Source organism: Mirounga leonina, unplaced genomic scaffold (genome assembly GCF_011800145.1).
Source record: "Mirounga leonina isolate KUSES-001 unplaced genomic scaffold, KU_Mleo_1.0 Mir_82, whole genome shotgun sequence".
Lineage (NCBI taxonomy): Eukaryota > Metazoa > Chordata > Mammalia > Carnivora > Phocidae > Mirounga > Mirounga leonina.
The window spans coordinates 24,105,164-24,132,202 of NW_023270825.1; the positions used below are offsets into that span (position 1 = coordinate 24,105,164).

General features: G+C 39.1%; 3 protein-coding genes across 4 annotated transcripts in view; 2 read left to right on the forward strand and 1 right to left on the reverse strand.

The window, feature by feature from the left end:
• SNW1 (SNW domain containing 1) overlaps positions 1-14,815 on the forward strand; it is a 32,830-nt gene extending 18,015 nt beyond the window's left edge. Inside the window, exons 5-14 of one of the 2 annotated variants that reach the window (XM_034993040.1) lie at positions 44-150; positions 1,102-1,206; positions 2,673-2,742; positions 3,667-3,732; positions 5,436-5,552; positions 6,751-6,892; positions 10,118-10,214; positions 11,911-12,028; positions 13,882-14,045; positions 14,126-14,815. In XM_034993040.1, coding sequence (XP_034848931.1) covers positions 44-150; positions 1,102-1,206; positions 2,673-2,742; positions 3,667-3,732; positions 5,436-5,552; positions 6,751-6,892; positions 10,118-10,214; positions 11,911-12,028; positions 13,882-14,045; positions 14,126-14,324 — 1,185 coding nt within the window. In that variant the 3' untranslated portion in view covers positions 14,325-14,815. Of the gene's footprint in view, positions 1-43; positions 151-1,101; positions 1,207-2,672; positions 2,743-3,666; positions 3,733-5,435; positions 5,553-6,750; positions 6,893-10,117; positions 10,215-11,910; positions 12,029-13,881 lie in introns of both variants that reach the window. The other variant, XM_034993039.1, reaches the window with a different exon arrangement.
• On the reverse strand, positions 14,816-22,530 carry SLIRP (SRA stem-loop interacting RNA binding protein). The gene is made up of 4 exons (XM_034993042.1): positions 22,372-22,530; positions 19,023-19,081; positions 15,378-15,485; positions 14,816-14,924 (listed from the first exon to the last, which is right to left on the reverse strand). The coding sequence occupies exons 1-4, from the start codon at positions 22,466-22,468 to the stop codon at positions 14,853-14,855; spliced, it is 336 nt and encodes a 111-aa protein (XP_034848933.1). The 5' UTR covers positions 22,469-22,530; the 3' UTR covers positions 14,816-14,852.
• The window catches only part of ALKBH1 (alkB homolog 1, histone H2A dioxygenase), a 31,044-nt gene continuing 26,526 nt past the window's right edge, over positions 22,522-27,039 (forward strand). Inside the window, exons 1-2 of the mRNA XM_034993041.1 lie at positions 22,522-22,755; positions 25,525-25,633. Of these exons, the coding sequence (XP_034848932.1) occupies positions 22,573-22,755; positions 25,525-25,633 (292 nt within the window). The 5' untranslated portion in view covers positions 22,522-22,572. The remainder of the gene's footprint in view (positions 22,756-25,524; positions 25,634-27,039) is intronic.

The following is a 27,039-nucleotide window of genomic DNA, read 5'->3' on the forward strand; positions in this document are numbered from 1 at the left end:
TTATTAACTTTCAAACCACTCAATATGGTATTTCTTATTTCAGATAACAGAAAAGACAAGAGTAGCCTTAGAAAAATCTGTATCACAGAAGGTTGCTGCAGCCATGCCAGTTCGAGCTGCTGATAAACTGGCTCCTGCTCAATATATTCGGTATGATCTTGCCTGAAAGTCTTGGTTTCACGTCGGACTTGATTGGGATTGGGGGTCCTGGTATTCTTTCACTATCCTACTTAGTCACAGTTGAAAATGTAATTTTTTGAATAGTGACCTGAAGCCTGTTGACTCTGTGCAGACTATTGAAAGCAGAATTTTTTAAAGATATCTACTTAGAAGATATTTAGCTATTAGGCTATTTTCAAAATATATTTTTTGTTTTTAGAAATTAATAATTACAGCATATGATCCAAACTGCAAATATTACTTACAGTTTCCCATTTGTATATAATAGGCTTTATATAACATATATTTATATAATATTATGTCATAATTACTATATAATAGTAGTTATATAACATGTAATAATAGTATAATAACAGAATATTAGTAGTTTACTAATACCATTTATATAATAATAGGCATCTTTATAATACTTATACATTTTGAAGGATTTCATTCAACTAAATCCTTATGTAGAGAGATGATTCACATGTAGGTATTATAGGAAAAATCAGCTTATAGAGCTGCTACTATTATTTTTTCTCTGTTTTACAACCTATGATTAGTCAAGAACTACTAATTCTAAGCTGCCTCCTGAGAATATTATGGGGCGTTTCTTCTGCAAATGCAAACTTACAAAATAGGTACCATTTTCTAGACCTCTTATCTGTGAAATTGAACACCGTGCCTTCCATGGTGGAAAATGGCCAGGGATGGATTATTTGCAAACTGATATGACTCTAGTTTACATTTTGCTTACAACTCATTATTACTCTTAGTTCTCTTATTTCCATTGCTATCTGCTCTGCCTAAATATTTTTGCTACTTTCTATTAATACTTTATGAAAGGAATTGACAGTATAGTCTAGCTTAGAATTATAACAGAAGACAAATACCTATTGAGTTTGAACTAGTTATACCTTTAGTTTCATCTGCATTCTTCAGATACACACCATCTCAACAAGGAGTGGCTTTCAACTCTGGAGCTAAACAGAGAGTTATTCGGATGGTGGAAATGCAGAAAGATCCAATGGAGCCTCCAAGGTTCAAGTAAGTAGGTAGCCTCATGAGAATAAAACACCGTTTTGTTTTGTGTTTTTTGTTTTTTTAAGATTTTATTTATTCATTTGAGAGAGAGAGACAGAGCACAAGCAGGGGGAGAGGCAGAGGGAGAGGGAGAAGCAGACTCCATGCTGAGCTGGGAGCCTGTCATGGGGTTCGATCCCAGGACCTAGAGATCATTACCTGAGCTAAAGGCAGAGGCTCAACCATCTGAGCCACCCAGGTGCCCCAATAAAACACTGTTCTTAAAAAAGATATGAGAGGAGCAAAATATCCCAAATGTCCATTAGTAAGTGATAGGATAAATTGTGGGACATTTATACATGGAATACTATTGATATTAAAATAATTGTTTTAATTAATTTAATAAAAAAGAGTAAACTTTTAATACATGAAATAACATGGATGAATCTCAAAATTATTATGTTGAGTGAAAGAAACCAGACAAAAACAAGTACATTCTGTATTATTCCAATTATATAAAACTCTAGAAAATGAAAACTAATCTGTAGTTACAGGAGGTAGATCAATGCCTGTGGTGAAGGAGGGGAGGAGAGGGGATGAGAGGAACAAGAAGGATAGGCAAGGACGTGCAGAAATTGGAGGTGATGGATATGTTCACTATCTTGATTGTGATGATAGGTTTCACAGGTGTATACTTGTGTCAGACTTAAACAGTACACTTAAATATGTATAGTTAATTGCATGTCAGTTGTACCTCAATAAAGCTGTTTTTAAAAAAAATGGGGCACCTGAGTGGCTGAGTCCGTAAAGCATCGAACCCTTGATTTTGGCTTAGGTCATGATCTCAGGGTCCCGGGATTGAGCCCCATGTCAGGCTCCACACTGGGCATGGAGCCTGCATAAGATTCTCTCTCTCCCTCTGCCCCTCCCCCCACTCTAAAAAAATAAAAGTAGGGGCACCTGCGTACTCATTCGGTTAAGCATCTGACTTTTGATTTCAGCTTAGCTCATGATCTCAGGATTGTGAGATCAAGCCCCACGTCAGGCTTCACAGAGTGTGGAGCCTGCTTGAGGTTCTCTCTGTCCCTCTCCCACTCCCTCTCTTTAAAAATAAATAAATAAAGTAAAAGAAAAAAGTAGGGGTGCCTGGCTGGCTCAGTTGGTAGAGCATGTGAGTCTTGATCTTGGGGTCATGAGTTCAAGCCTGATGTTGGTTGTGGAGCCTACTTTAAAAAAAAAAGTATATTACCCTGTGAAATGATAATGATATTGTGGAGGTGAGGTGGGTAGTGATGATGACAAGGTTGGCTGTGATTTAACAGTTGTGGACGCTGAGTGACTGATACATGATAGATGAACATTCATTATAAACTCTATTTGTTTTTGTATATGTTTGAAGCTTTATAAATGGGAAGGGGAAACTTGAGACATATTAACCAAAATGGAAAAATGTCTAACACTCTCTGGTTGTGCTTTGATTTATCCTTCAGGATTAATAAGAAAATTCCCCGAGGACCACCTTCCCCTCCTGCACCTGTCATGCATTCTCCTAGCCGAAAGGTAATCTTTGCTGTAATCTAACATCTTTTTTTGTACTCATGATTATTAATTTTATAAGTAACCTCCCATAGAACAAAGTCTAGATGCCTATACAGGTACATTTTGCCATGCTTACTGTTTTTTTAATATGATTTTTAAGATCAAATAAGGACCCACTCAGGACTATAATGTGTAGTTCCAGAGTGCTTATGAGAATGTATGTAAAATGTTAGCTTTTAGTTTTCATGTTATTAGCCTGACCCCTGCTTTAAATGGAATGAACAGGGTCTGCTATTTGATAAGCAGGATATTATCATAGAGGAAGTGAGGGATTAATAGGCCTCTGATAATCTGAGTGGCATTTTTTAGGTATGATTTATTATCTAACTGAAAGAACAAATTTTCATCTTAAAGAAGTCTTGTCACTTTATTTTTTAATAGACCAATTCTTTATTTTTTTAAAGATTTATTTACTTATTTTAGAGAGTGAATGCATGAGTAGGACGAGGGGCAGAGGCAGAGAGAGAGGAAAAGAGAATCCCAAGCAGACCCTCCGCTGAGAGCAGAGCCCAATGCAGGGCTTGATCCTACGACCCTAAGATCATGACCTGAGCCAAAACCAAGAGTTATTAAACACTCAACTGACTAAGCCACCTAGGTGCCTCTCACATCACTTTAAATATGGAAAAATACTCACCAGCATTTATAATTGTCAAAAATAATTTGTAGAATATTTTCCATTTTTTATATTAAAGTTATTATTAGAATCCATGGTATGGGAACATAATATATAGTGCTACCAAACAAATGGAATTTTGACCTTTGACTAAATCTATTCACATGTCCGTGTTTATTGAACTGTCTTTGAAGAGAACATTGTACATAGGTTTTTAGCTGGACTACAAATTGGAAAATGTCTCTTCTTCCATTCTTTTGTCCACTCAGATGACCGTGAAGGAGCAACAAGAGTGGAAGATCCCTCCTTGTATTTCAAACTGGAAAAATGCAAAGGTAATTAAGTTTCATAAAATCAGTCTCCTACTATTAGAACCTACTGAGAAACAGGAAGGAGCTTTAGCCTCAGAAACTTTCATTAAATCCTCAGCATCTCACTTAGCTGAGTGTTTTCAAAAAGGAACACCCAACTTATGTGACTTTCTTTTCTTTAATGTAATAGAAACATAGTATTCCAGTCACATGAATACTGTGTAGATTCTTTTAGTGAATTGTAGTTATCAGAAGCATATAGAGAAAGGATAGGTAGAATAAAGTAACATATCCATGAATGATAGTATTCTTTAGAAAATTTAGAAATTGATAATCTAAAATCATTTCTTAAACCAGTTTAAATGATAATATGACAAAACAGAATAAATGTTTGTCTATATTCAGTGCTTTAATTTTTAAACATTTTTTTCTGTTTATAACAATGTGTGCATAAGCTATTTAAATCCTTCATATCTCTAAGCACCAACACTTCCAGGAGTCATGAAATATCTGCAAAATAATGTGAAATATATTTTCCTTCCTTTTTCTTTTTCTTTTTCATTTTATTTATTTGAGAGAGAGAGAGCACACAAGCAGGGAAGGAACAGAGGGAAATGGACAGACTCTGCCCTGAGTGCAGAGCCCAACACAGGGCTCGATCCCAGGACCCTGAGATCATGACCTGAGCTGAAACCAAGAGTTGGACACTTAACCAACTGAGTCACCCAGTCACCCCTGAAATATATTTTCTAATCACTATTGCCCCATTTCCCCCAAGTTGTGTTTCATAATTCTATTTTTGATGAGTGAAGAAGGCCACTTTAATTTGTAGATTAAATATAAATTATTTCCTAAAGAAAGTTATGCACTCATCCTATAACAAAAAAATTATTGGGTAGTCCATTTTGGCTTGATTAACGTATATGTAACTATGTGGTATCTTGAGCTGATTCTGTAACACTTCCCTGTATTAGCAGTAAAGACTATAGACAAGAGGTCAACATTTGGGAATGTAGTCATAAATCTGAAAAAATATAGCTAAGCCTGAAATGGCCTGGATCTTCAAGCATATTCCTTGAGTTAGTGAAAATAGGGTGCAAAATTTCAGAACAGGAAGAATCTCAGTTGTCTATCAAATAACTTATCTTTTTTCCATTTACTAAAACTTACAGTATTCTAAGAATCTGACAAGTCATTAAAATAGTACCACACATTAAACTACCTATATATTCTCTGGTTTTAGTGATTTGTTCCACTTTTGTATGACTGTTCTATTACTTGAGGAACAACTGCTTAGCTATTTGATAGTGACTTCCTTTTATTATAACTCACAATTATTAACATGAGAATATTTGCTCAGAGCTTGGGCTCTGACATCACACTGCCCAAGTTTAAATTTTAGCTCATCCATTTATTAACTGTGTGCCCTTGGGGACATTCACCTAAGCTCCCTACCTCAGCAGCAGCATCTGTGAAATGGAAACACATTGTTTCCAGCCTTCCAGAGTTACTGTGAAGGTTAAATGGGACCGCAAATGGGAAGTGCTTTGAATTGGCCTCCACACGAAGTCGTCGGTGTTAGCTGCTGCTGTTGCATAATTGTGAAGAAAGATGTAAGAAGAAGAACTTCAGCTCAGTGGTGGTCAAAATGGACATATTTAAATCTAATTTTAAAGAATCTATTGCTGCTCTTTTATGACCGGTGTTTTCTGCCTGCTGTCACACAGGGGTATACAATTCCATTAGACAAACGTCTGGCTGCTGATGGAAGAGGCCTGCAGACAGTTCACATCAATGAGAACTTTGCCAAGCTGGCCGAAGCCCTCTATATTGCTGATCGGAAGGTTGGTCTCTTAGAGTGAAAGGGTTTAATGCTTAATTTGTAATCCATTTTTGGTTACCTAAGATACTGTTTGTTCATTCCAGTTTAATTGACACATCACTGTAAATTTTAAGCCCTTCAGCCTGATGGTTTGATTTACAGAAGACACTGCTGTTTCAGCTACAGTACTGAGTACCCAGCGAGGCTCACATCTGTGGCACGTGTGCCAGAGACAGCATGTGCTGTTTGCAGCTCTGTACCTGATCTCAGCCTGTGTAGACTTGTGCACACACCCTACCACTGGCGATCCAGCTTCCTCACAACATTCCAGAACGATGGTTCACTAGGCTAATCTCACTGTTATTTTTTTTTTCCTTAAGATTTTATGTATTCATTTGACAGAGAGAGAGAGAGACGGGCAGAGGCAGAGGGAGAAGCAGACTCCCCGCTGAGCAGGGAGCCCTATGCAGGACTCTATCACAGGACCCTGGGATCATGACCTGAGCCAAAGGCAGATGCTTAACCAACTGAGCCACCCAGGCGCCCCGATCTCATTTTTAAAGAAATGATCGACTGCTGTTTTTAGATTTCATTTTTTTTTTTCTGTTTTAAATACAGATGTCTCCCAAATGGTCGGTAGCATAGAAAGGCAAATAAACATTCTGATGAATGCTATAGGAAATGATAGTCATAGTATTGGTTGTCTATTAATATTATTAGTGTGTGTGACCTAGAAGTTCACATACATTATGGCATGCATTTAGAACATAGAAAAATGTTATCTCCTGCATCAGAGCAAGCACCCTTATAAAAATCTCTTGCTAAAGGCTTTATCTTAAATAGATTTGCTTGATTTTGAACACATAACCAATTCCTGCTATGTTATTGATACTGAAAATTTCTTTATTAGAGTCTTGTTTAATTTTTCTTTTTTGGGTTGTTTCTGAGAAAGCATTAGTGAAACAGTGACTTGCAAGATTATAGGACTCATTATAATAAGTTTCAACCACTAAAACATTTTCCAGAGTGAAAAATCTAAGTTTGCAGTGTCTTCCAGGTGAGCTTTCTTTTAGTGGACAAGAATCTTTGTTTTAACCAGCAGTAACAAATCTGAATTCTTTATACCTGCTCTTTCAAGCCAAACTTCAGTCAGGATATTGGATGATAGCTGTAACTTTTCCCCCAACCATGTCTTATTTAACATTCAACTTTACTAACAGGCTCGTGAAGCTGTAGAAATGCGTGCTCAAGTAGAGAGAAAGATGGCTCAAAAAGAAAAGGAGAAACATGAAGAGAAACTTAGAGAAATGGCCCAGAAAGCCAGGGAGAGAAGAGCTGGGATCAAAACCCATGTGGAAAAAGGTATGACATTCTCTTTCCTCAGTTGAATTTACAATATGAACAATACATATCTCATTTTAGAGACTCACTGTTGTTTTTACTGCACACAAAACTAATACACACCTATAAAGAAAATGTAGATATTTCACAAATAATATAGAAATGAAAGAGTAACTTCTGCTACTGAGCTGTAGCAGTAGAAAATAATATATATATATATTTTTTTAAGATTTTATTTATTTGAGAGGGAGAGAGAGAGAGTGAGTAAGAGCACAAGAGCCAGGGGAGGGAGAAGCAGACTCCCCGCTGAGCAGGGACCCTCCCCTCCCCCCCTCCAAGTGGGGCTGGATCCCAGGTTACTGGGATCATGACCTGAGCCGAAGGCAGACACTTAATTACTGAACCACCCAGGCACCCTAAGAGTATATATTTAAAGAAGGGCCTTCAGTATGGGACTACAGTGGACATTTTTAAAGTTCAGAGTAATGTACTTTTAAAAATCATGTATTACTCAAGTGATGGGCTTGATTTTTCTCTCATTTTAATTTTCTTGAAACTTAGAAAAATGAAATCTCCAACTGAATAATTCAGCTTTCCCACATAGTAAAATAACCCACTTTTTCTAACTTGTAGGCTAATAAACCTATAATCATTAAATCTGCCAATATTTTCTCTCTGGCTTTATTTAGTGTTTACACTGGTTTATTAATTCATTTAGAGTGAGAAGAGTAATTCTAATTCAAGAAAGTTGTGAGGGCAGTTTGTTTCGTTAATAAATCCTAGACTAGTACAATTATTCATTGACTCAATTCATATTGAACATCTACTATATGCAAGGTTCTTTTCTAGACACAAGGATTTCTGTTAGGTTGGGTGTATAGTAGTGAACATTCTAGTGAGTATAAACAGACCAAAAAAGTTAATTATCATTACTAGATGATTAGGGATAATAGTACAGTAATAATTGCTATGAAGAAAAATAAAACAGGAAGTGCCAGAAGGAGAGGGCGGTCAGAATGGATCTCAATTCTGAGATGGTAACGTTAGCACAGAAACTTGAAGGAAGTAAGGAAGTGAGCCTTGTAGATATCTGGGGCTTTGAAGAGCATCCCAGATAGAAGGAACAGCAAGTGCAAAGGCCCTGAGTTGGGAGTATACCTGTTGTGTTAAAGGAAAAGCAGGAGCCAGTATAGCTGGATTGGAGTAAGAAAGCTGAATAGTAGATGAGGTGTCGGAGTAGTTAGAGTAAATAGGAAGAGTAGTGGCCAGATCATGTGTGGTCTTTCAGCCATTTTAGCAACATGGCTTTCACTTCAGATAACATGGGAAGCAGTTAAGACTTGGAGTAGAGCAGCATGATCTGCCATATTGAGCAGGCTGTGAAATGGGCATGTGGAGGAGTAGGGAAACCATTTGGAGGGCTATTGCAGTAACCAGATGAGAGATGATGATGAGAGGTAGGGAAAACATGGTCAGATACAGACCATGGAGAGAGAGCTGACAAAATTTGCTTATGGATTAGGTAGTGGTATGGAAGAAAAAGAGTCAAGGATGACTCCACAGCTTTTGACGTGAGCAATTGGGAGGGATTGAGTTGCCATTTACTAATAGTGGGAAGACTGCAGGGGAAGAAGTTTGGGAGGGAAAGATTAGTTTAGTTGCAGACATGTTAAGTTTAAGATGGAGGTGTCAAGCAGGCAATTGGTTATAGGAGTCCAGAGTTCAGCTATAGAGAAGTAACCAGAATTATAAGTAGTGATCCACATCCTTGAATCATACATGAATGACTTAGTGAGGCAAGATATAAAAACCTGCCTGTTGGGGCGCCTGGGTGGCTCAGTCGGTTAAGCGGCTGCCTTCGGCTTAGGTCATGATCCCAGAGTCCTAGGATCAAGTCCCGCATCGGGCTCCCTGCTCAGTAGGGAGCCTGCTTCTCCCTTTCCCTCTGCCTGCCTCTCTGCCTACTTGTACTCTCTCTCTCTATCAAATAAATAAATAAAAATCTTTAAAAAAATTAAAAAATTAAAAAAAAAAAAAAAAAAAAAAACCTGCCTGTTGTACATACACTTAGCCACTAAAGGTAATTAGAAGTCAGATTTCCCTATATCTAAGTCTCTACACTGGTAAGAAATTAAAAACAAAAAACACAGAATGGTTCTTGAGGAATTAGCTAAAATTCTGAAAAATGTGTTGTCAGATATTAAAAAGAAATAACATTTATTGATTGCTTATTATAGAAGACACCACTCTGAGCACTTTACATGTATTGCCTTTATAATCCTGGCTCCAGCAACCCCTTGCAGTGGTTCTAGGATTGTCACCATTTTACAGAGGAGGAGACTAAGGCTCAGAGTGGTTGAGTGACCTGTAGGAGGTCACATGGTTAATCTATCATAGGAACAGGATTTGAATCCAGACAGGCTGGCTCCAAAGCTGTATCCCTTCAGACTGGAGAGAGAAGAGAAAATGAAGATAGACATAAACACAGTAGGTAGAGAGCAAGATACAACCAGCCCCTGTGGACCACGAGCAGAAGGTTCTTTATCCAGCCAATCTTTGAAAATATAAGGGTAAATTTACACATAACTTTTTCCTGGAAAAAAAAAACTTTTTTTAAGATTTTATTTATTTATTTGACAGAGAGAGACACAGCGAAAGAGGGAACACAAGCAGGGGGAGAGGGAGAGGGAGAAGCAGGCTTCCCGCCCAGCAGGGAGCCCGATGCGGGACCCGATCCCAGGACCCTGGGATCATGACCCGAGCCGAAGGCAGACGCCCAACGACTGAGCCACCCAGGCGCCCTGCTGAAATTTGAATATGACTGTTTTGAAACACACAGAAAAGTTGAAAGAATTATACGATGAACATCCATATCTCCACCCCCTAGATTCTACAATTAACTTTTTTTTAACAATTAACATTGCTTAATTTGCTTTATCATCTATCTACTGATCTTTCTATCCATCTGTCAATTCACCTTGCAATTCTGATGCATTTCAAATTAAGTTAAAGTCATCAGTATACTTTACCTCTAAATACTTGAGCTGCATGCATGATTCTGGAATTCACATTCAAAAATTAAACAAATACTGTTGGATTTAAATTAATTGCAAGTGAGTTAAAAGGGCTGAATGTGACTATAAAGAAATTCATGGAATTATCTGTCATGGGTTAAAGAATATTCTCTTGTTCCAAATATGAATGGGTAATATAGTGATGAAGTAATTTTCAACTCTGTTTACACAGAGGATGGGGAGGCACGTGAGAGGGATGAAATCCGGCATGATAGGCGAAAAGAGAGACAGCACGACAGGAATCTTTCCAGGGCAGCTCCTGATAAGAGGTGGGTGCTATTTGAGAGAAATGCAAATTATGAGGAGTGGGTTTTGTGAACCTTTTTGAGAAGAGGTTTAGTCCACTGAGACCAGTTTTGTTTCTCTCCCTTTCCTCTCTAGATTGATAACTTACTAAATCAGCACTTATTTTCTTACACTAAACTACCTACTTTTTCTTAGCAGAAGAATTGACTGTCCCTAAAAGAAATCCTTTCTCATCACCTTGTAGAGTTAGCTGGACTTGTGAATGACAGGGACATAGAAAAGGGAATTCAGATCACGTTTGTGAAAAGAAGGTAGTAGATAGGACTGTTCTGGTCTGTTCTTTTCCTATTTCAAGTGGTGAGACAAACTTATGCGCCTATTCCCCTAGACAGGGAAGAAGATTCTGTACCTTCATTGAGATCCTACGTAGATGCAGAGGGCCGTCCCGAGTACAATGGGGGAGAAGAGCAGATTTTGTGAGAAGTGAAAATTGGCCTCTTCTCATGAGTAGTTCACTTAAAATTCAGAAAGACAGAGCTACCATATAAAATTACTTGGGAAAATTAACACAACACTGCTAATAAGTACAGAACTGCATGGAACAAACAAAATACATGTATGGGGACTTGCAGTAAAGTGAGGATTGGCAAAGTTTATGCTTCACCAAAGGCTGAGCACTGAATTCTGAGTGAGGGTTAAAATATAAAACATTTTCTTTCCATATGAGCAGTTTTCCATGTGCTCTAATCACTTTGTGAGCTGATACAATCCATTTTTTCAAGTCATGTCTTAAACATGAAAAAGATGATTCCTGCTGGTGGTGCTCTTTGTTATTTAATGGCATAGCTCATCTCCCTGGATAAGTGAAGTCATGGAGAAGCAGAAAATCTGTATTTAGAGTTGTGGGTAAATGTGCAGTGTAGAAGAGAGAGGAATGAATATGAAAGTGCACAATTAATGATACTCTTGGTCTGAAATTCCTAAGCTGTAAAAATCAAGAGGACTCTGTAGATAAATTGGGCCCTTAAAACCAGTAAAGTGGTTATGAGAATTGATAACATAGAAAAGCTGTAAACTTGTTATAGGGTGAAAATCAGGTTGTCTATAGAAATTATTTTAAGACCTGAGTTTCTGGTAAAATAAATGATGACGGTTACCATGGTTTCATTACAATGTAGATTGCAGACATACTGAAACAGCAGGGGAATTAAGATAATCTGAATATTGAAAATCATACTGAGTAATTCAGTCATTGACATGTTTTCCTCAAAATTCTAATAGGATAAAATTACTAAATGTGGTTTAGGTAAAGAACAGATTGTCTTATTGAAAGTGATTCATATGATACATCTGATTTGCATCCAGTCCCCCCACAGTCCTCGTATAATAGCAAATACAGACCGTAGCAATTTCATATCTCAGCATGCTGTCCCTGTAAGGTGATTGCTTATGTTAAAGACTTCATGTCCAGAGTGAGTCTCTTGACAGTTCTTTTCAGCTAACAGGAAGGCCTGATTGTAAAACCCTACCTGTTCTAATAACCATGTCTCTGAAATGCTGTAAGGACTGCCAACCTGATTTTGCATTATCAGGGGATATATGTTCACAAGATATGAACAGGACGTATTCGTTAACTTTGCTTCTGAGATTGGTTGTATTTAAATTGAAATTCAGCTTGTCTGTGAAGAGTTTTGTTAGTGACATTGCATTTTGAAACAGGTCGAAACTACAGAGAAATGAAAATCGAGATATCAGTGAAGTCATTGCTCTTGGTGTGCCCAATCCTCGGACGTCCAATGAAGTTCAGTATGACCAAAGGCTTTTCAACCAGTCCAAGGTACAAGGAGTTTAGAAATAGCATGTCTTAAGTGTTGATGTGAATACCAGTCCTCAGGGAAAAGAAAACTACCATATCATAGATTGATCAGCCTAAGGTGTGCTGGCATAGTGAGAGAAAAAAATTAGAAGTTGCGTGTTGTGACTTACAGAACTGTTTTATCTTATTTCATCTTATTTGATGTAAGATGAAACAACTCTGATTTTGACCTCTTAAAGTTGGCTAAGATTTAAGACACTGGTAGAAAATGAAAGAAATAAGGTGACAAAACTTGGTTTTAGTATATCAGTCTTTTATTTATAAAGCCAGTGTCCTTCAAAAGTATCTCTTGGGTTTTTTTGTTGATCTTTGAAAAACAAACTTAATGCTAAAGAAACATAACTTGAGATCTTTAAAAGGTGAAGCTATAAAACTAAATTTAAGTGCTACACTAGTTGTCAGGAAATGTGATTTCTTTTTTTTTTTTTTAAGATTTTATTTATTTATTTGACAGAGAGAGACACAGCGAGAGAGGGAACACAAGCAGGGGGAGTGGGAGAGGGAGAAGCAGGCTCCCCGCAGAGCAGGGAGCCCGATGCAGGACCCGATCCCAGGACCCTGGGATCATGACCTGAGCCGAAGGCAGTCGCTCAACCAACTGAGCCACCCAGGCGCCCAGGAAATGTGATTTCTAATACCTATCATTATTAACTAGCTAGGATACATTAGGCCCGAAGAAGTGCCTTTATGTGTTCATCCACCCAACAGTGATTATATACTGTGCTAAAGACAGTGAAATCAAAGATAGATATGCCTTTGCCCTCAAGGAACCTTCGAGTCTACTGGAAAAGATATATATGTATAAATAAGGACAGGGCAGACTGCAATAAAAATATGGAAGTATAATGTTCTACTGGGATACAGAGGGGAAAAATGTATTATGACTTGGAGGATTTAAGATTTGAAGGTAGCATTTGAGTAAGCTTTTCTAGTTAATAACTTATTGGGTACTTTTTTACATTCCTGGCATTGTTCTAAGTCTTTTATTATCTCACTTAATCCTTACAAAAACCTATGAAGTCATACTATTTATTATAATCTCTACTTGTAGATGAGGAAATTGAGACACATAGAGGTTTAGCTAGAAATTGATAAAAGATTCAAACGTTTGATTTCAAAGGTTGTGTTCTTTAACACAATGCAATGGTAACTTACCAGCCTGAGCAAAGGGGTGTTAGGCATGAAAGTTCCACCTAAGTATTTATGACAGTCAGTCACCTGTTACAAGCTTAAGCTTATTTCAAAGCTGTGATAAAATTTTTTCTAAAAAAGCACATCCCTGTATTAAGGAACCATCCAAATATATGAAACAAATTTGTTCATTGTTGACTTAGGATTTTCATTAAGAGCCTTATTGTCCCATGCTATAATAGTGATGTTCTCAGGGAGTTAAGGGGTATAGCATTATTATTCTAAATGCCTTGAGATACTGTCAATACAGCGTCCAACTCTTAATCTTGGGGTTGTGAGTTCAAGCCCCATGTTGGGCAAAGAACTTAATTACTTAATAAGTAATTAAGATAAATACTTTATAGTTCTTTTGTCTTCTTGCCACTGTCTATACAACTGAAATTGTTAAGTACCTGCTTACACTATCCAATTTTAATGACTACTTCACTAAAGTGGTCAAACTTGTTAATTAGCACTTTTAGGACCAAAGGTGGTAAGAATAAAAGTTTATGGACTTTGTTTTTTTATGAAGATCTTTTTAATTTGCAGTTCAGATTGCTGAAAATGCACTATAAATGATTACATGAATGTAATCAGATCCAACTTTTAATAATACATTTTTATTTAATGTCCTTTTCCCACAGGGTATGGACAGTGGTTTTGCAGGGGGAGAAGATGAAATTTACAACGTTTATGATCAAGCCTGGAGAGGTGGTAAAGATATGGCCCAGAATATTTACAGGCCCAGTAAAAATCTGGACAAGGACATGTATGGTGATGACCTAGAAGCCAGAATAAAGACCAACAGGTACCAAGGCAGACAGCTCAGTTTCACTGTTTGCACCAGTGAAAACAAAGTAGTTCATAGTCCTTTCTTTTTTTCCCTAGATTTGTTCCCGATAAGGAGTTTTCTGGTTCAGACCGTAGGCAAAGAGGCCGAGAAGGACCAGTTCAGTTTGAGGAAGATCCTTTTGGTTTGGACAAGTTTTTGGAAGAAGCCAAACAGCACGGTGGCTCTAAAAGACCCTCAGATAGCAGCCGCCCCAAGGAACATGAGCATGAAGGCAAGAAGAGGAGGAAGGAGTAGATACACCTCTCTTCAAAGTGAATGAACTTTTATCCATAACCCTAATGATGCAAGTCAGATGGGCAAACACTTTGTAAATGGCCAGGATAAAAACCAAATCTGGGTGTCAGACCCCAGCACTACTTTTTATTACGGGAGTAAGGGGTGGTGGGGGATGGAAAATTCTTTGAACTATTTAGTTTTTTTTAAAGAGTGGGTTGTGTTTGTGCTTCTCCTCCCTTTTGGCATTTATAGAACATATTGCCCCACACATGAAATTAAGACCACTTCCTTTTATGTGACATTAGTACTTTGGGGTTAATATTTTGTGTAAGAATGACTGCTGATGAATAAAGTTGCCCCAACCACAGGGAGTAGAAGGATGTTCACATACTGGAACTGTCCTGCCAAATGACGTTTGCCCCTATTACGCTCTGTTTTAATTTGGAGTGGGGAAAGTAAGCTCTTGCTTGGTGCAACTATTTGTTTCAAATAAAAACATTTAGAGAAAATTTTTAATTTTGTTTACTTTAATAGGTAGTAATAGTCTCAAAAATCTTTCTCTTCATCAGATGTTTGATCCCCTTGCAAAACTTTTGGTCTTTGAGCTTGAACGTGGAGCTAAAAAAAATCAAATTAAGCATTGTAAGGAAAGACAGTATCTGCAAAAACTTTCAACTGAAAATTGCCACTTTAAGACTGCCTATTTATGAGGGAGTCAGCACCAGTAAGTCAAGAGGATGTTATTTGTTCCCTGGTCTTAAGACTAAATCAGTTTAACCCAAGGTTGCATAGTAAGTGGCAAAGCCAGGATTTCAACCCCAGTCTCCTTACCTTGTAAGTAGACTGCTGTTCTGTGTTAGAATATACCTTGCTAACTATTAAAGGGTCTTCCTAAACTACCCTCCCCAGACATTTCAGAACGGGCACTCTACCACCACCACCATTCTTTAACCAATATTAAGGGAACTTCAGTTACAAATCTCCCAATGTCCTTGTCATTCCATACTTCTGACCTTCTAAACTGATGATATACAGAAAGCTCATGATGTTATACAGAAAAATAATATTTACCTTTACTCCATCAAGAATATGATTTTCTTGCTGTAGTGCATTCTGAAGTTCTTCTTCTGAAGAAAACTGAATCCAACCCATACCTCTGTGAAATCCAGTCTCTTTGTCCTAAAAATTCAAAATTTAGAAAAGATTAATCATGAACTGGAGAAAGTTTCCATAAGCTCCAAATCAAATTACCAACTTTTTCATCTGCCAAAATGGGATAACTGACATTTTAATAAATGTCAAAAACCTTGCTTTGATACATACTTACTCTCCTAGTTACCAAAGGTTAACCCTTGTGTTAATCTTAACATTTTGCTTTTCTGCTGCCATTGGAAGAAGTAAAATACAGGTAGTGAGGTTTCTGTCATTTGAGATACAAACTACACTAACAATAATAAAGGGACTTTAAAAAAAATTTTTTTTTTTAATTTCATTTATTTGACAGACAGCAAGAGAGGGAACACAAGCAGCGGGAGTGGGAGAGGGAGAAGCAGGCTTCCTGCCAAGCAGGGAGCCCGATGCGGGGCTCGATCCCAGGACCCTGGGACCATGACCTGAGCCAAAGGCAGACGCTTAATGACTGAGCCACCCAGGTGCCCCAATAAAGGGACATTTTGATCACAAAGAAACCCTCTAACTTCCTCACTTTTAGAAACTAAAAAATTAAGCCTCAAAACCTAGTTCATTTCTGGTTATTTTGGAGACCAATTACGCTCATCACCACCACTACCATTATAATTATATAGTCCTAATGAAAAATAGAAAATATATATATATACATTACCCTTATTTACCTAGCTCCAGACTTACAGTAACGCTACTTCCCTTTGTGCAAAAGGCAGAGTGCTTATCATCCAACCTATACACAGCACATGTGGAAAAGATTCTAGTGTGTTTGGATGCACCCTGCCCCCACCCGACCAACCCGACTACTTAAGAACGGATATAAAGATGTCTATTCACTCAGTGTACCTCATCAATCTTGTTACAAAGTTATGTTGTGCTCTGCACCACCCCCCAAACCAAATTTTTAGAAATTGCCCCCATATTTAAAAGGTGACTTTAAGTCTTAACCTAGACTGCAGTAAAAGTTTCTGGTAATATCCCAGTGATTCACTTCTTACCTCAGATAGCTACAATTTCTCCTCTACTTCCATATGGCCATTTCTGTAAGTAAAAGCCTTAAAAATTTTGTGTTTATGTAAAACTTAGGTACTATGTATCTAAGATACAGGAACCTGGATTTCTGGGCGCCTGGGTGCCTCAGTCAGTTAAGCATCTGCTTTTGGCTGGGATCAAGTCCCACATCGGGCTCCCTGCTCAGTAGTAGCCTGCTTATCCCTCTTCCTTTGCCTGCCGTTCCCTCTGCTTGTGCGCTCTGACAAATAAATAAAATCTTAAAAAAAAAAAAAAAACTTTTCTCCTGTTACATTTTACTTAGTTTTAGCAAGAATCAAAGTTTTCTTTTGTTTAAATCTAAGATGTTAACTCCAGGTCCTAAATAATCTTGCTTATACTTTTAAGAATGAAATGGCAACCAAGAAAAATGTGTTACTATTTTTGGAGATATTTTTAAGTAGGTTCCACACCTATCTAGCGTGGAGCCCAAAGCAGGGCTTGAATTCACAACCCCTGAGATTGAAACCTGAACTGAGATCAAGAGTCAGACACTTAATGGACTTAGCCACTCAGGTGCCCCAGGAGAAGTTTTTTTTAATGCTCATCAAAAAAAGAGAAATTTCATCCTCTTTGTAAAATTGTAGTTTTTAAGCTTATAAACATTTTTGTGTAATAGTTGTGCCTCGTTCTTTTAATCAACTATTAAAACTCCATTGTATCAATGAATTAATACCTATTTAATCCCATTAATGAACATTTACGTTCCTTCCAGTTATATTATTAAACAATGCTGCTTTGAACATTCTTGACCACACCATTTCTGTAGAATAAATTCCTAAAAATGGAATTGCTAGATCAAAGCAAATGCAAATTCTTAGTTTTGATTTTGCCAAACTACCCTTCAGAAATGAAGTAAACTTCTGAACAATTTCAGTGCCAGCTTCCCTATACCCTCACTAGCACCAGAGATGAGTAATCTATTAGATCCCTGGAATGCAACTAACATGAAATCAAGAGTTAAGAATTTTAATTACTTTAGGTTAATATTTTGCCATAGCCTTTTCAGTGCCATGAGGAAAAAAGGGGCAGTTTTAGTGAAGCAGCTGAAGTGAACTATAGTGTACTCCCAATCCACCCCCAAAAACGCAGTAATTCTAGAAAATACAAATACAGCCCAGGATAAAGTAGAACAAATTTAGAAACTGATTTCTAAATCTTCCTTAGAAAGCAAAGAAAATATAACAAATATAAAAACACTAAAAAAAAAAATAATTTAATAAGGATAAAGTTTAAAATAGATATTCTCTGCCAATTAGTTTGATGATAAAATCATCCTCTAGTATCAAGTCCTTATTATAATACTGGAGTAGGCAGAATTCTAAGATAGTTCCATGATCTCCACATGTCCCACTATGTTAACCCTCTGAATAACCCCCTCCTCTTGGGTGTGTGAGGGACCTGTAACATGCTTCTAACCAAAAGAATATGGCAAAAGTGATGGGATGCTGCTCCCCTGATCAGGTTACATAGCAAAGGTGATGTGATGTCACTCCCATGACTATGTTACAAGGCAGTCTTAACAGAATGGAGAAACTCCTCTGATGACTGAAGAAGTAAGCTGCCATGCTGGGAGACAGCCTACACACCTGCCAGGTAACAAGGAACTGCAGGTCCCTACAAGCTGAAAGCCAGCAAAAAAGTAGGTATCTCAGTTCTACAGTTCAAAGATGACTTCTGGGGGCACCTGGGTGGCTCAGTTGGTTGGGCGACTGCCTTTGGCTCAGGTCGTGATCCTGGAGTCCCTGGATCGGGTCCCACATCGGGCTCCCTGCTCGGCGGGGAGTCTGCTTCTCCCTCTGACCCTCCCCCCTCTCATGTGCTCTCTCTCAAATAAATGAATAAAATCTTTAAAAAAAAAAAAAAAAAAAGATGACTTCTGTCAACAACCTGAGAGAGCTTGAAAATCAGTCTTTCCCAGTTGAGCCTTTGAGCCTCTGATGAGACCAAAGCCCCAGCTCATGCCTGACTGCAGCTATGTGAGACCCTGAGCAGAGGACCCAGCAAGGCTGTGCCCAGACTTCTGATCTGCAGAAACAGTGAGTTAATATATATGTGTGTTGTTTTGAGTCATTAAGTGTGTGGTAATTTGGGGCACCTGGGTGGCTCAGTTGGTTAAGCATCTGCCTACAGCTCTGGTCATGATCTCAGGGTCCTGCAATCGAGCCCCACATCAGGCTCTCTGCTCAGCTGGGAGTCTGCTTCTCCCTCTCATTCTCCCTCTGTGCTTTCCCTCTCTCTCTCTCAAATAAATAAAATCTTCAAAAAAAAAAAAGTGTGTGGTAATTTGTTATACAGGATAAGGCTTTTTTTACTTTTTAATCACTATCACCCACAATTTTATCAATAAACACTATGAATAGCTTCACTCGATTAAAAGTCATATAAGCTGATATGCTTTAACAAACAGTCAAGAGTTCGAGGATAAAATTAGAAGATCAATAATTAAAAGATAACATTTTTTTAAAAGATAATACTCACAAAGGGTACAGTGCACTTTCGTACATGGCCAAACTGTGCAAAGTGTTCTCTCAGCTCACCTGTATAGGAGGAGAAAACATGTTAAAAGTAGCTAATTTATTAGTTAATACATTTGGGACACCTGGCTGGCTCAGATGGTAGAGCATGTGACTCCTGATCTCAGGGTTGAGTTCAAGCCCCACGTTGGGCATAGATTACTTTTAAAAAAAAAAAGTAGTTAATGTATTTTGTATCCTCCATCCTAGACTGGGGACCTAGAGTCCCCAAACTTCTTGTGAACAGGAACTACCATTTGCATTTCCTTGAAGCCTTAAGATTTAGGAAGTCGCTATGGTATTGACTACAGATCTTCCTCAAGTTATGATGGGGCTACATTGATAGAACTGTCATAAATTGACAATATCCTAAGTTGAAAATGCATTTAATACACCTAACCTACTGAACATCATAGCTTAGCCTAGCCTACCTTAAACATGCTCAGAACACTTACATTAGCCTACAATTGGGCAAAACCATCCAACACATAGCCTATTCTATAATAAAGTATTGAATTTCTCATGTAATTTATTGACTACTGAAAATGAAAACCAGAATGGTTATATGGGGACAAAATGGCTGTAAGTCTATCAGTTGTTTACCCTCGTGATCACATGGCTGACTGGGAACTGCACCTTGCTGATGCTGCTGCCTCGCATCACAAGAGAGTATCATACTGCCTATCACTAGCATGGGAAAAAAATCAAAATTGAAAATTTGAAGTATACTTTCTTTAGAATGCCTATCACTTTCACACCACTGTAAAGTCAAAAAACTGTAAATCAAACCATTGTAAGTCAGGAACCATCTGTATAAAGCTGCAATGCGCCAGAGATCTGGGGAGATGATTGGGTGGGGGCATACACAAATAAATTGCTGAGCTGACTATACTCATCACTCCCAGCAGATAATGAATGTCTTCATCAGTTACTGTACTAGGTGCATGGATAATAATCCCTGTAAGAAACTCACACAGAAGACAGATCATTAAAATACAGTAAGTATGTTGCTAGTCATATTAGAGATTTTCAAATAAAAGCTCAATTTACTTCCCTTTCATAAAGTTTACACTCGGTTAAATAGTTGACACTCTAAAATTTGTTGAGATGACCCTACTTACCCTTCCTGCCTTATTACCCATTGCTGGCCCATAGTTACTCTCTAGTATGGCAACTGAAATTCTATGTATCTGTCCTGTGGATTCCCATCTTTGCCTGTCATTCTTTCCCCCTTGCTATGTCAGTAATCCTATTTCTTGCTGCTTAATTGTAACTATCCTTCAGGACCCTGGCCAAATATATCCACTGAACATTATTTTATTGGGCTTCTACTGCAATACAAGGCAATGTACTATCCCTCTGAGGCCTCAAAGATGCATAGTAGATAATCTTAAAAAAACTACCTGATCTCTTCTGAACTGCAGTGCTTATACTTTCGCTGATCTATATTTTGTATTACTGGGTTATTTTCCCCTAGTTCATCTAAACCTTACTGGTTCAACAACTGCCTGTATCTGTTTTAAGTCTCCTCACCCTCACCACTACACCATAAACTCCCTGAGTGTTGAGTCCACTATGTCAACAGTAATTGAACACAGTAGGGCAATATTTGCTGAATAAATAAATGCCTAGTAATCCTTCAACAACCCACAGGGACTAAATTTCTGAAGAGCTCTAACAGTTGGTCAAACCATTCAGCAAATTCAGGACCTCATGGATCAGCATCAGGACAAACATGTTGTTTGACACTAAACAAAATAGTGTTAAATATGCATGTTTTAAACCAGGTATTAAAAATTCTAGAAAACATTCACTTCCAAAACAAACGAGCTCTGGAAGGTAACCCTCTTCCCAATTACCTATAAGCGCTACGGGAAAACTGCTGCAAGAACAATGCCAACCACAAACAGATACTCCTGAAATATTTGCTGAATGTATCAACGAACTGAAACTGCTTCTATAAGTTGTATGTTACACAGACTCTTTTTATGAGTTTTAAACCAACCCATTATGGTCTGGAAACTTGCAACTGCAAGATGAAGGTGAAATCCCTGTGCCTTTACACAGTTTCACAGGGCCTAAGCATGACATTGTACTGCCTAGATCTTCATCTGCTACATATTAAGAAGGTGGGGCCAAAACCAATCTATTTCCCATTCTACTACTCACACCTGGGCCACAAAAGCTAAGAGGTAAGTAATCCCCAGTTCCATTCTTTTGTTTAAGGGAGATGACCTGATACGTGAATACCTACAAAAGTGACCGTGGATTTTTAATCTTTGGTAAGCAAATGTAAAAACCTTTTTTCAAAACTGCAACTGACAAAAATCAATGTTGGTGAGAGATTTCAATACTGATTACTCCCAACCCTCTATCTCCAGCCTAGGCCTCTCCCATGAGCTTCAATTATAGTAATCCCCAAAACGACTATCATTTATTGAGTATTTAGTCTGTATCTAGCACAAGTCTAAGTGGTTTACATATAAACTCATTTAATCCAATCAAAAATCCTGTCAAGAAGGTATTACTGACTCCATTTCATAGACGAAACTGAGGTACAGTGGTGAGCCCTTTTCCCAAATTACCTCCCGTGAAACGGTTACACAACTACTAAATGGCCAAGGTGGAATTCTAACCTAGGCAGCAGGGCTTCAAAGTGCACTTCTCAATCAATGATACACAATCTCCTCTGTTCACCTGCCTGACGGAGACCTCACAGGTTTTCCTCAAACTCAACACATTTAAACTTTACTCATCTTCTTTAAACCTGCTTCCCCTACATTCTAACCACGATATTCCCCAACGCTAAAAACCTGGAAGTCGTTCTTCCCTTTCCCTCCCGTACTCTGACCCCATTCAAGCCATCGCGAAAAACCGCTGATTTTGTTTTGTTAACATAAGTGAATCTGGCCCCCTTTTTACCACTACCCTATTTCAGGTCCTCGTCTTTGGACTAAATTATTGAAATTGCCTTTTAGCGAGTCTCCTTGCCTTCAATCTTGCCAGTTTGAATCCATCCTTCACACCACTGTCAAAATAATCCCTTCTAAATCGTAAATCTTAAGCTTTCAAGGAACGAACGTTCCACCGAGCCACTCTGGAAAGGCAGGAGACCCTGAATACGTGCCGGAAAAGCTCAAGGGGCATCCCTGAACGATTCACTGAAAAAATTTTTGATTTCTGCTCACTGGCTTGCTCAGGAGCCACAGCTCTTAATACAGCCACACGCTGACTTAAGTATTCCGCCGAAAGCAGTGCTTTTGAGGATCGCTTGTACCTAAAACTTCCGCCCCAAACACGTCTCCATCACTCACTCGAGGCCGCGGTCCAGGGAATTTTTCTGACAAAAGCCACGGGCCGGCTAACACTCGTACGCAGCGCCACAGCACCCCTCACCGCAGAAGCCGCCATTTTTAGATCGAGGGGTTCTGTGACCTGTGGTCGCGACCCCGGAAGACTCCGGCGAATCTGGGGCACGCAATCTGCTTCCGGGTCAGAAGAGGCCTGACACTGACATGGGCAAGATGGCGGCGGCCGTGGGCTCTGTAGCGACGCTGGCGGCAGAGCCGCGGGAGGACGCCTTTCGGAAGCTTTTCCGCTTCTACCGTCAGAGCCGCCCTGGGACCGCAGACCTGGGAGCGGTCATTGACTTCTCGGCGGCCCACGCAGCCCGCGGGACGGGGCCTGGTGCCCGCAAGGTACGGACAGAGGAGCGACCCGCGCCCCCGGTCGCCTCGCCTGGCTCTTGGAGGGGCTTCAGGGTCCTCCTCACCTCTTTGCGCTTCCAGACTGAGTGTTCTTGAGTAATTCCCGCTCTCAGTGGGCGCGGAGTTTAACTGTCCACGAAGCGTCACACTTTGGCGGTGAAGAGCTGTGCTGCCGGTTTCTCCACGCGGCCATTAGTGGCCGCGGCCTCAAAGAGAGCCTGGGAATTGGTGTTCATTCCTAACATTAACTGTCCATTTGCATCTCTACTTCGATTTGTGTAAAAACCCATACATTGTATTCGTAGATGTTAGGATAGCGCACTGCAGCTTGAAAAAAACAACTACCCGAGTAGTCCCTGAACAGAAAGGAATCGATGTTGCTGGTTAAGCCGTTGTCCATAAAACCGGCCCCTGTCGTCTCTGGGCCCTTTTAGAAAGAGGGCGTTGAGAGATTGAGATGATTTCTCCACGTTTGAAAGTAAAAGGCAAACGAATCCAAACACTATCCATTATTTCTACCTTTCCCCATGGAAAGTAAGAAAAGCAACGTAAAGGAGGACAGGGGGCACAGGGAAAATCGCAGCTATACTATAATGCGTAATTTCTTTACAGTCGCTGTAACACTGAGGATCCCTGGTCCCTTAATTTGGCCTTGGTGTTGTCCACAGACGGCTGGATGAAGGATTATTTAGTATAGCTCTCAAAATTGGAATGCTGTAGTAGCACAGTATTTGTCTAGAACTCAGCTTCTTAGGAACTTCGTTTGTTAGCAGAAATGGTCTTAGAGTTGTCAGAATAGCATGCAGAAAGTCAGCTCTCTAAGAATAATGTACATGGGTCAGATCCTCATTCAGCTCCTTTTGCCTATGTTTTGCGGCAATACTTAAATACTTTCAGAAGGGGCGCCTTTGTTGCTCATTCAGTTAAGCATCGGACTCTTGATTTCAGCTCAGGTCATGATCTCAAGGTAGTGATGTCGAGTGCCACGTCAGGCTCCGCACTGAGAATGGAGCCTGCATAAAATTCTCTCCTCCCTCTGCCTACCCTGCTGTGCTTGCACGAGCTCTCTGTTTCTTAAAAATACTTTTAATCAGGGCGCCTGGGTGGCTCAGTCGGTTAAGCGGCTGCCTTCGGCTCAGGTCATGATCCCAGAGTCCTGGGATCGAGCCCCACATCGGGGCTCCCTGCTCAGCGGGGAACCTGCTTTTCCCTCCCCCACTCCCCCTGCTTGTGTTCCCTCTCTCGCTGTCTCGCTCTCTGTCAAATAAATAAATAAAATCTAAAAAAAAAAAAAAAAAAAATGCTTTTAGTCTCTGAGAAGAAAATATTGTCTAGCACCGTATCTAAAACAGTAAGGACTCAATAAATACACTATCCATTGAGTACGTAAAAACTTGGGTGTTTAGGGGCGCCTGGGTGGCTCAGTCAGTTAAGCCTCTGGCTCAGGTCATGAGCCCTGCTCAGCAGGGAGTCTGCTTCTTCCTCTCACTCTCACTGTGCTCTCCTTCTCTGTCTTTTCCTTTAAAAAAAAGACTTGGGTGTTTAGTTCTTAAGCTCAAAACAGATTGAAAGTAGCAAACTGGAGAGGAAAGTTGCTATGAGAGCAACTGATGAGCAGTGGAGAAAGTGATGGCTAACAGGCAAGGGTGGAAGCAGGATTTTTTTTAAAGACTCAGAGGTTTGTTTCAGCTTAGCATGGAGAACAGGTCCACAGACTTACTTCAGATATGAGGGTGTTGCTGAATTACAGTGCATTATTAAGTATGGTCTATTTGAGAGATCATTGTAAAATGCTTGAAATAAAAACATCTTATCAGTACCTGAAACAATTGGCTGGTCAGGCCTCTCAGAGAGTTCCAGATAGCCATTTTATTACAGAGACTGGTAATACACAGCAACTAGTTGGTATTTTTTTCTGGAAATCTCTACACTTGGTGAAGTTGATAGGATAAGAGATACATCTTTTTGGAAGAGAACATTTGATGTATAACTAAGGCAAGCCAGACTCTTTAAGTTTATTATTAATGGAGGAAAAAAGGTTTTTGTTTTCTGAATGTCCTTTAGTGACTGAATATTGGATCCCTTAACCTATTTAATGAGCCATCCGTAAGATGCTCTTATATGCAAAGGAAACTTCATGAGCCCCGAAAGACTTAATTTCTCAGTAATTAACAAAGGCAAAAGCTCTGAGCTTGTTTGAAGTTTCATCTAAAAGAGAATAAATATTATACTTTCAGCAAACAGGGTTTCCAGTTTTACTGAAACAGTTGTTCTGTCTGGTTGGAGCATTCTCTTCCATTCTCTTAACCTCCCCTGCCTGACGTTCCTCATAGGTCTGTTTAAACACCAACTGTATACAAGTGCCTCAGAAGCATTATTGTTGGGCCGAATTGAGGTGAACAGAACTTTGAGGATATTTCAGTACATCTCTCACGATTTAGATCTTAAAAGAAATCCACAAAGGTGTGAGGTTATACAAAAAGGTAGTCTTGAAGGCCAAAATCAGCCTGCTTCTCATACTGCTTAATTTTATATTGCTTTCTAGTGTTTGTTAGTATATAGATGAAAAAACTGAGGCTCTAAGAAGTTAAGTGACTTATCTAAGTCTTACATCAAGTAAATGGTAGAACTAAGTTTAGGAGCCCAGACTTAGGACTCCTAATTTTGCCTCATACCAGAAATATCTTTAGAAGTTTGAGATTCTCAGATCTGACCTGCAAAATAGTTTTAGCACTCCAACTTCTCTTTCCTTCCTGCCAGGTGGTTAGATCTCAGCTGAGTGTATCTTCCGTCAGTGACCACGATGCACATAGAGCAGGACTTCAGCCAGTCAGCAAGTGGCAAGCCTATGGACTCCAAGGCTATCCTGGTGAGTGCGGCCGACCTCAGAATACAAAATCATATAATCATTTGTCTAATTTCAGGAGAGGAGTTGTAAGCAGGTAAATAGACAAAGGGGAAAACTAAACACAGAAATATTTCACTCCCAAACTCCTTTTAAATCTGCCTCATCTAAGATTTCCATTTATTTAGCATTCCCAAAGGTTAGAACAGGAGTCAGTTGTGCCTACCTTAAGTGCAGAAAATGACACACCAGGTACAAATCAAAAATGAGCACCTTGACTCTGGGCTCCCTGCCACGACTCCAGACACCTGCTCTGGCAGAAGAACCGCTTTGAATGATGGAACAATTCATAATGGTCGCTCTAATCACAACGTCTCTATGTTCTCGTGTGGCAAAAAAAAAAACAAATTAAAAATTGTTGCTATTATTAAGGCTGAGCTTTTGAAAAGAACATTAGTTAATGAGATCAGAAGCCCTAATAGACTAAATAATTTAGCATTTTGAACTTAAATAATATTGGGTAGCTCACCTTACAGATCTAGAAATTAAGAACATAATGAAAAACGGGTAATGTTTTTAATCTTTTTTTGAGTAAACACTACCCCCAATTTGGGGCTCAAACTCACACCCCAAGATGAGCGTCGCATACTACTGACTGAGCCAGCCAAGCACCCTTAATCTTTTTTCCTTTTAGGATCATGGGGCCATTGTAGATTAAATATTATGAACTATTTAGAAAATAGAGGGGTGCCTGGGTGGCTCGGTCGGTTAAGCAGCTGCCTTCAGCTCAGGTCCTGGGATCGAGACCCGTATTAGGCTCCCTGCTCAGTGGGGAGCCTCCTTCTCCCTCTGACCCTCCCCCCTCTCATGCTCTCATTCTCTCAAATAATTAAATTAATTAAATAAAAAAGAAAATACAGAAATGCCTTATTTGGTCAAATAATCTTTTATCTGTCATCCTTTTTCTTGGAGAGGACATAAAGTTAACATTGTATTTTGTGATTTCAAATACAGATTAAAAGCAAGAAAAAAATCCCTAAAAAATACTAATTTTCATTATGCCATGGGCCAGGTCTGTGTTACAGCTCTTAATACATTATGACCACTGATATATTTGTTAATAACGTAGGATGGTATAACAGTTTCAATACTTCCCTAAAAGGCCTCGTGCACTTCAGTTCTTCGTGAAAGAGTAGTCAAATGATGGCTTTTATGTATGAAAGCGTGGCTTCCCGTGAGTTTGGGTGAATGAGGAGCGTGCATCACCAGTAGTCTTTTATGTACTTTTTGTTCTTGAAGGCTGCCCTTGACCTTTCAGGCCTACCTCCTGTTTTCAAGGCCTTATTTCTCTGTTTCCATGCCCTCTTTTCTTAACAAATTGTTAAGACCACAGAGTTATCAATCCCACTTTGGTTTATCTATTGTCCAAA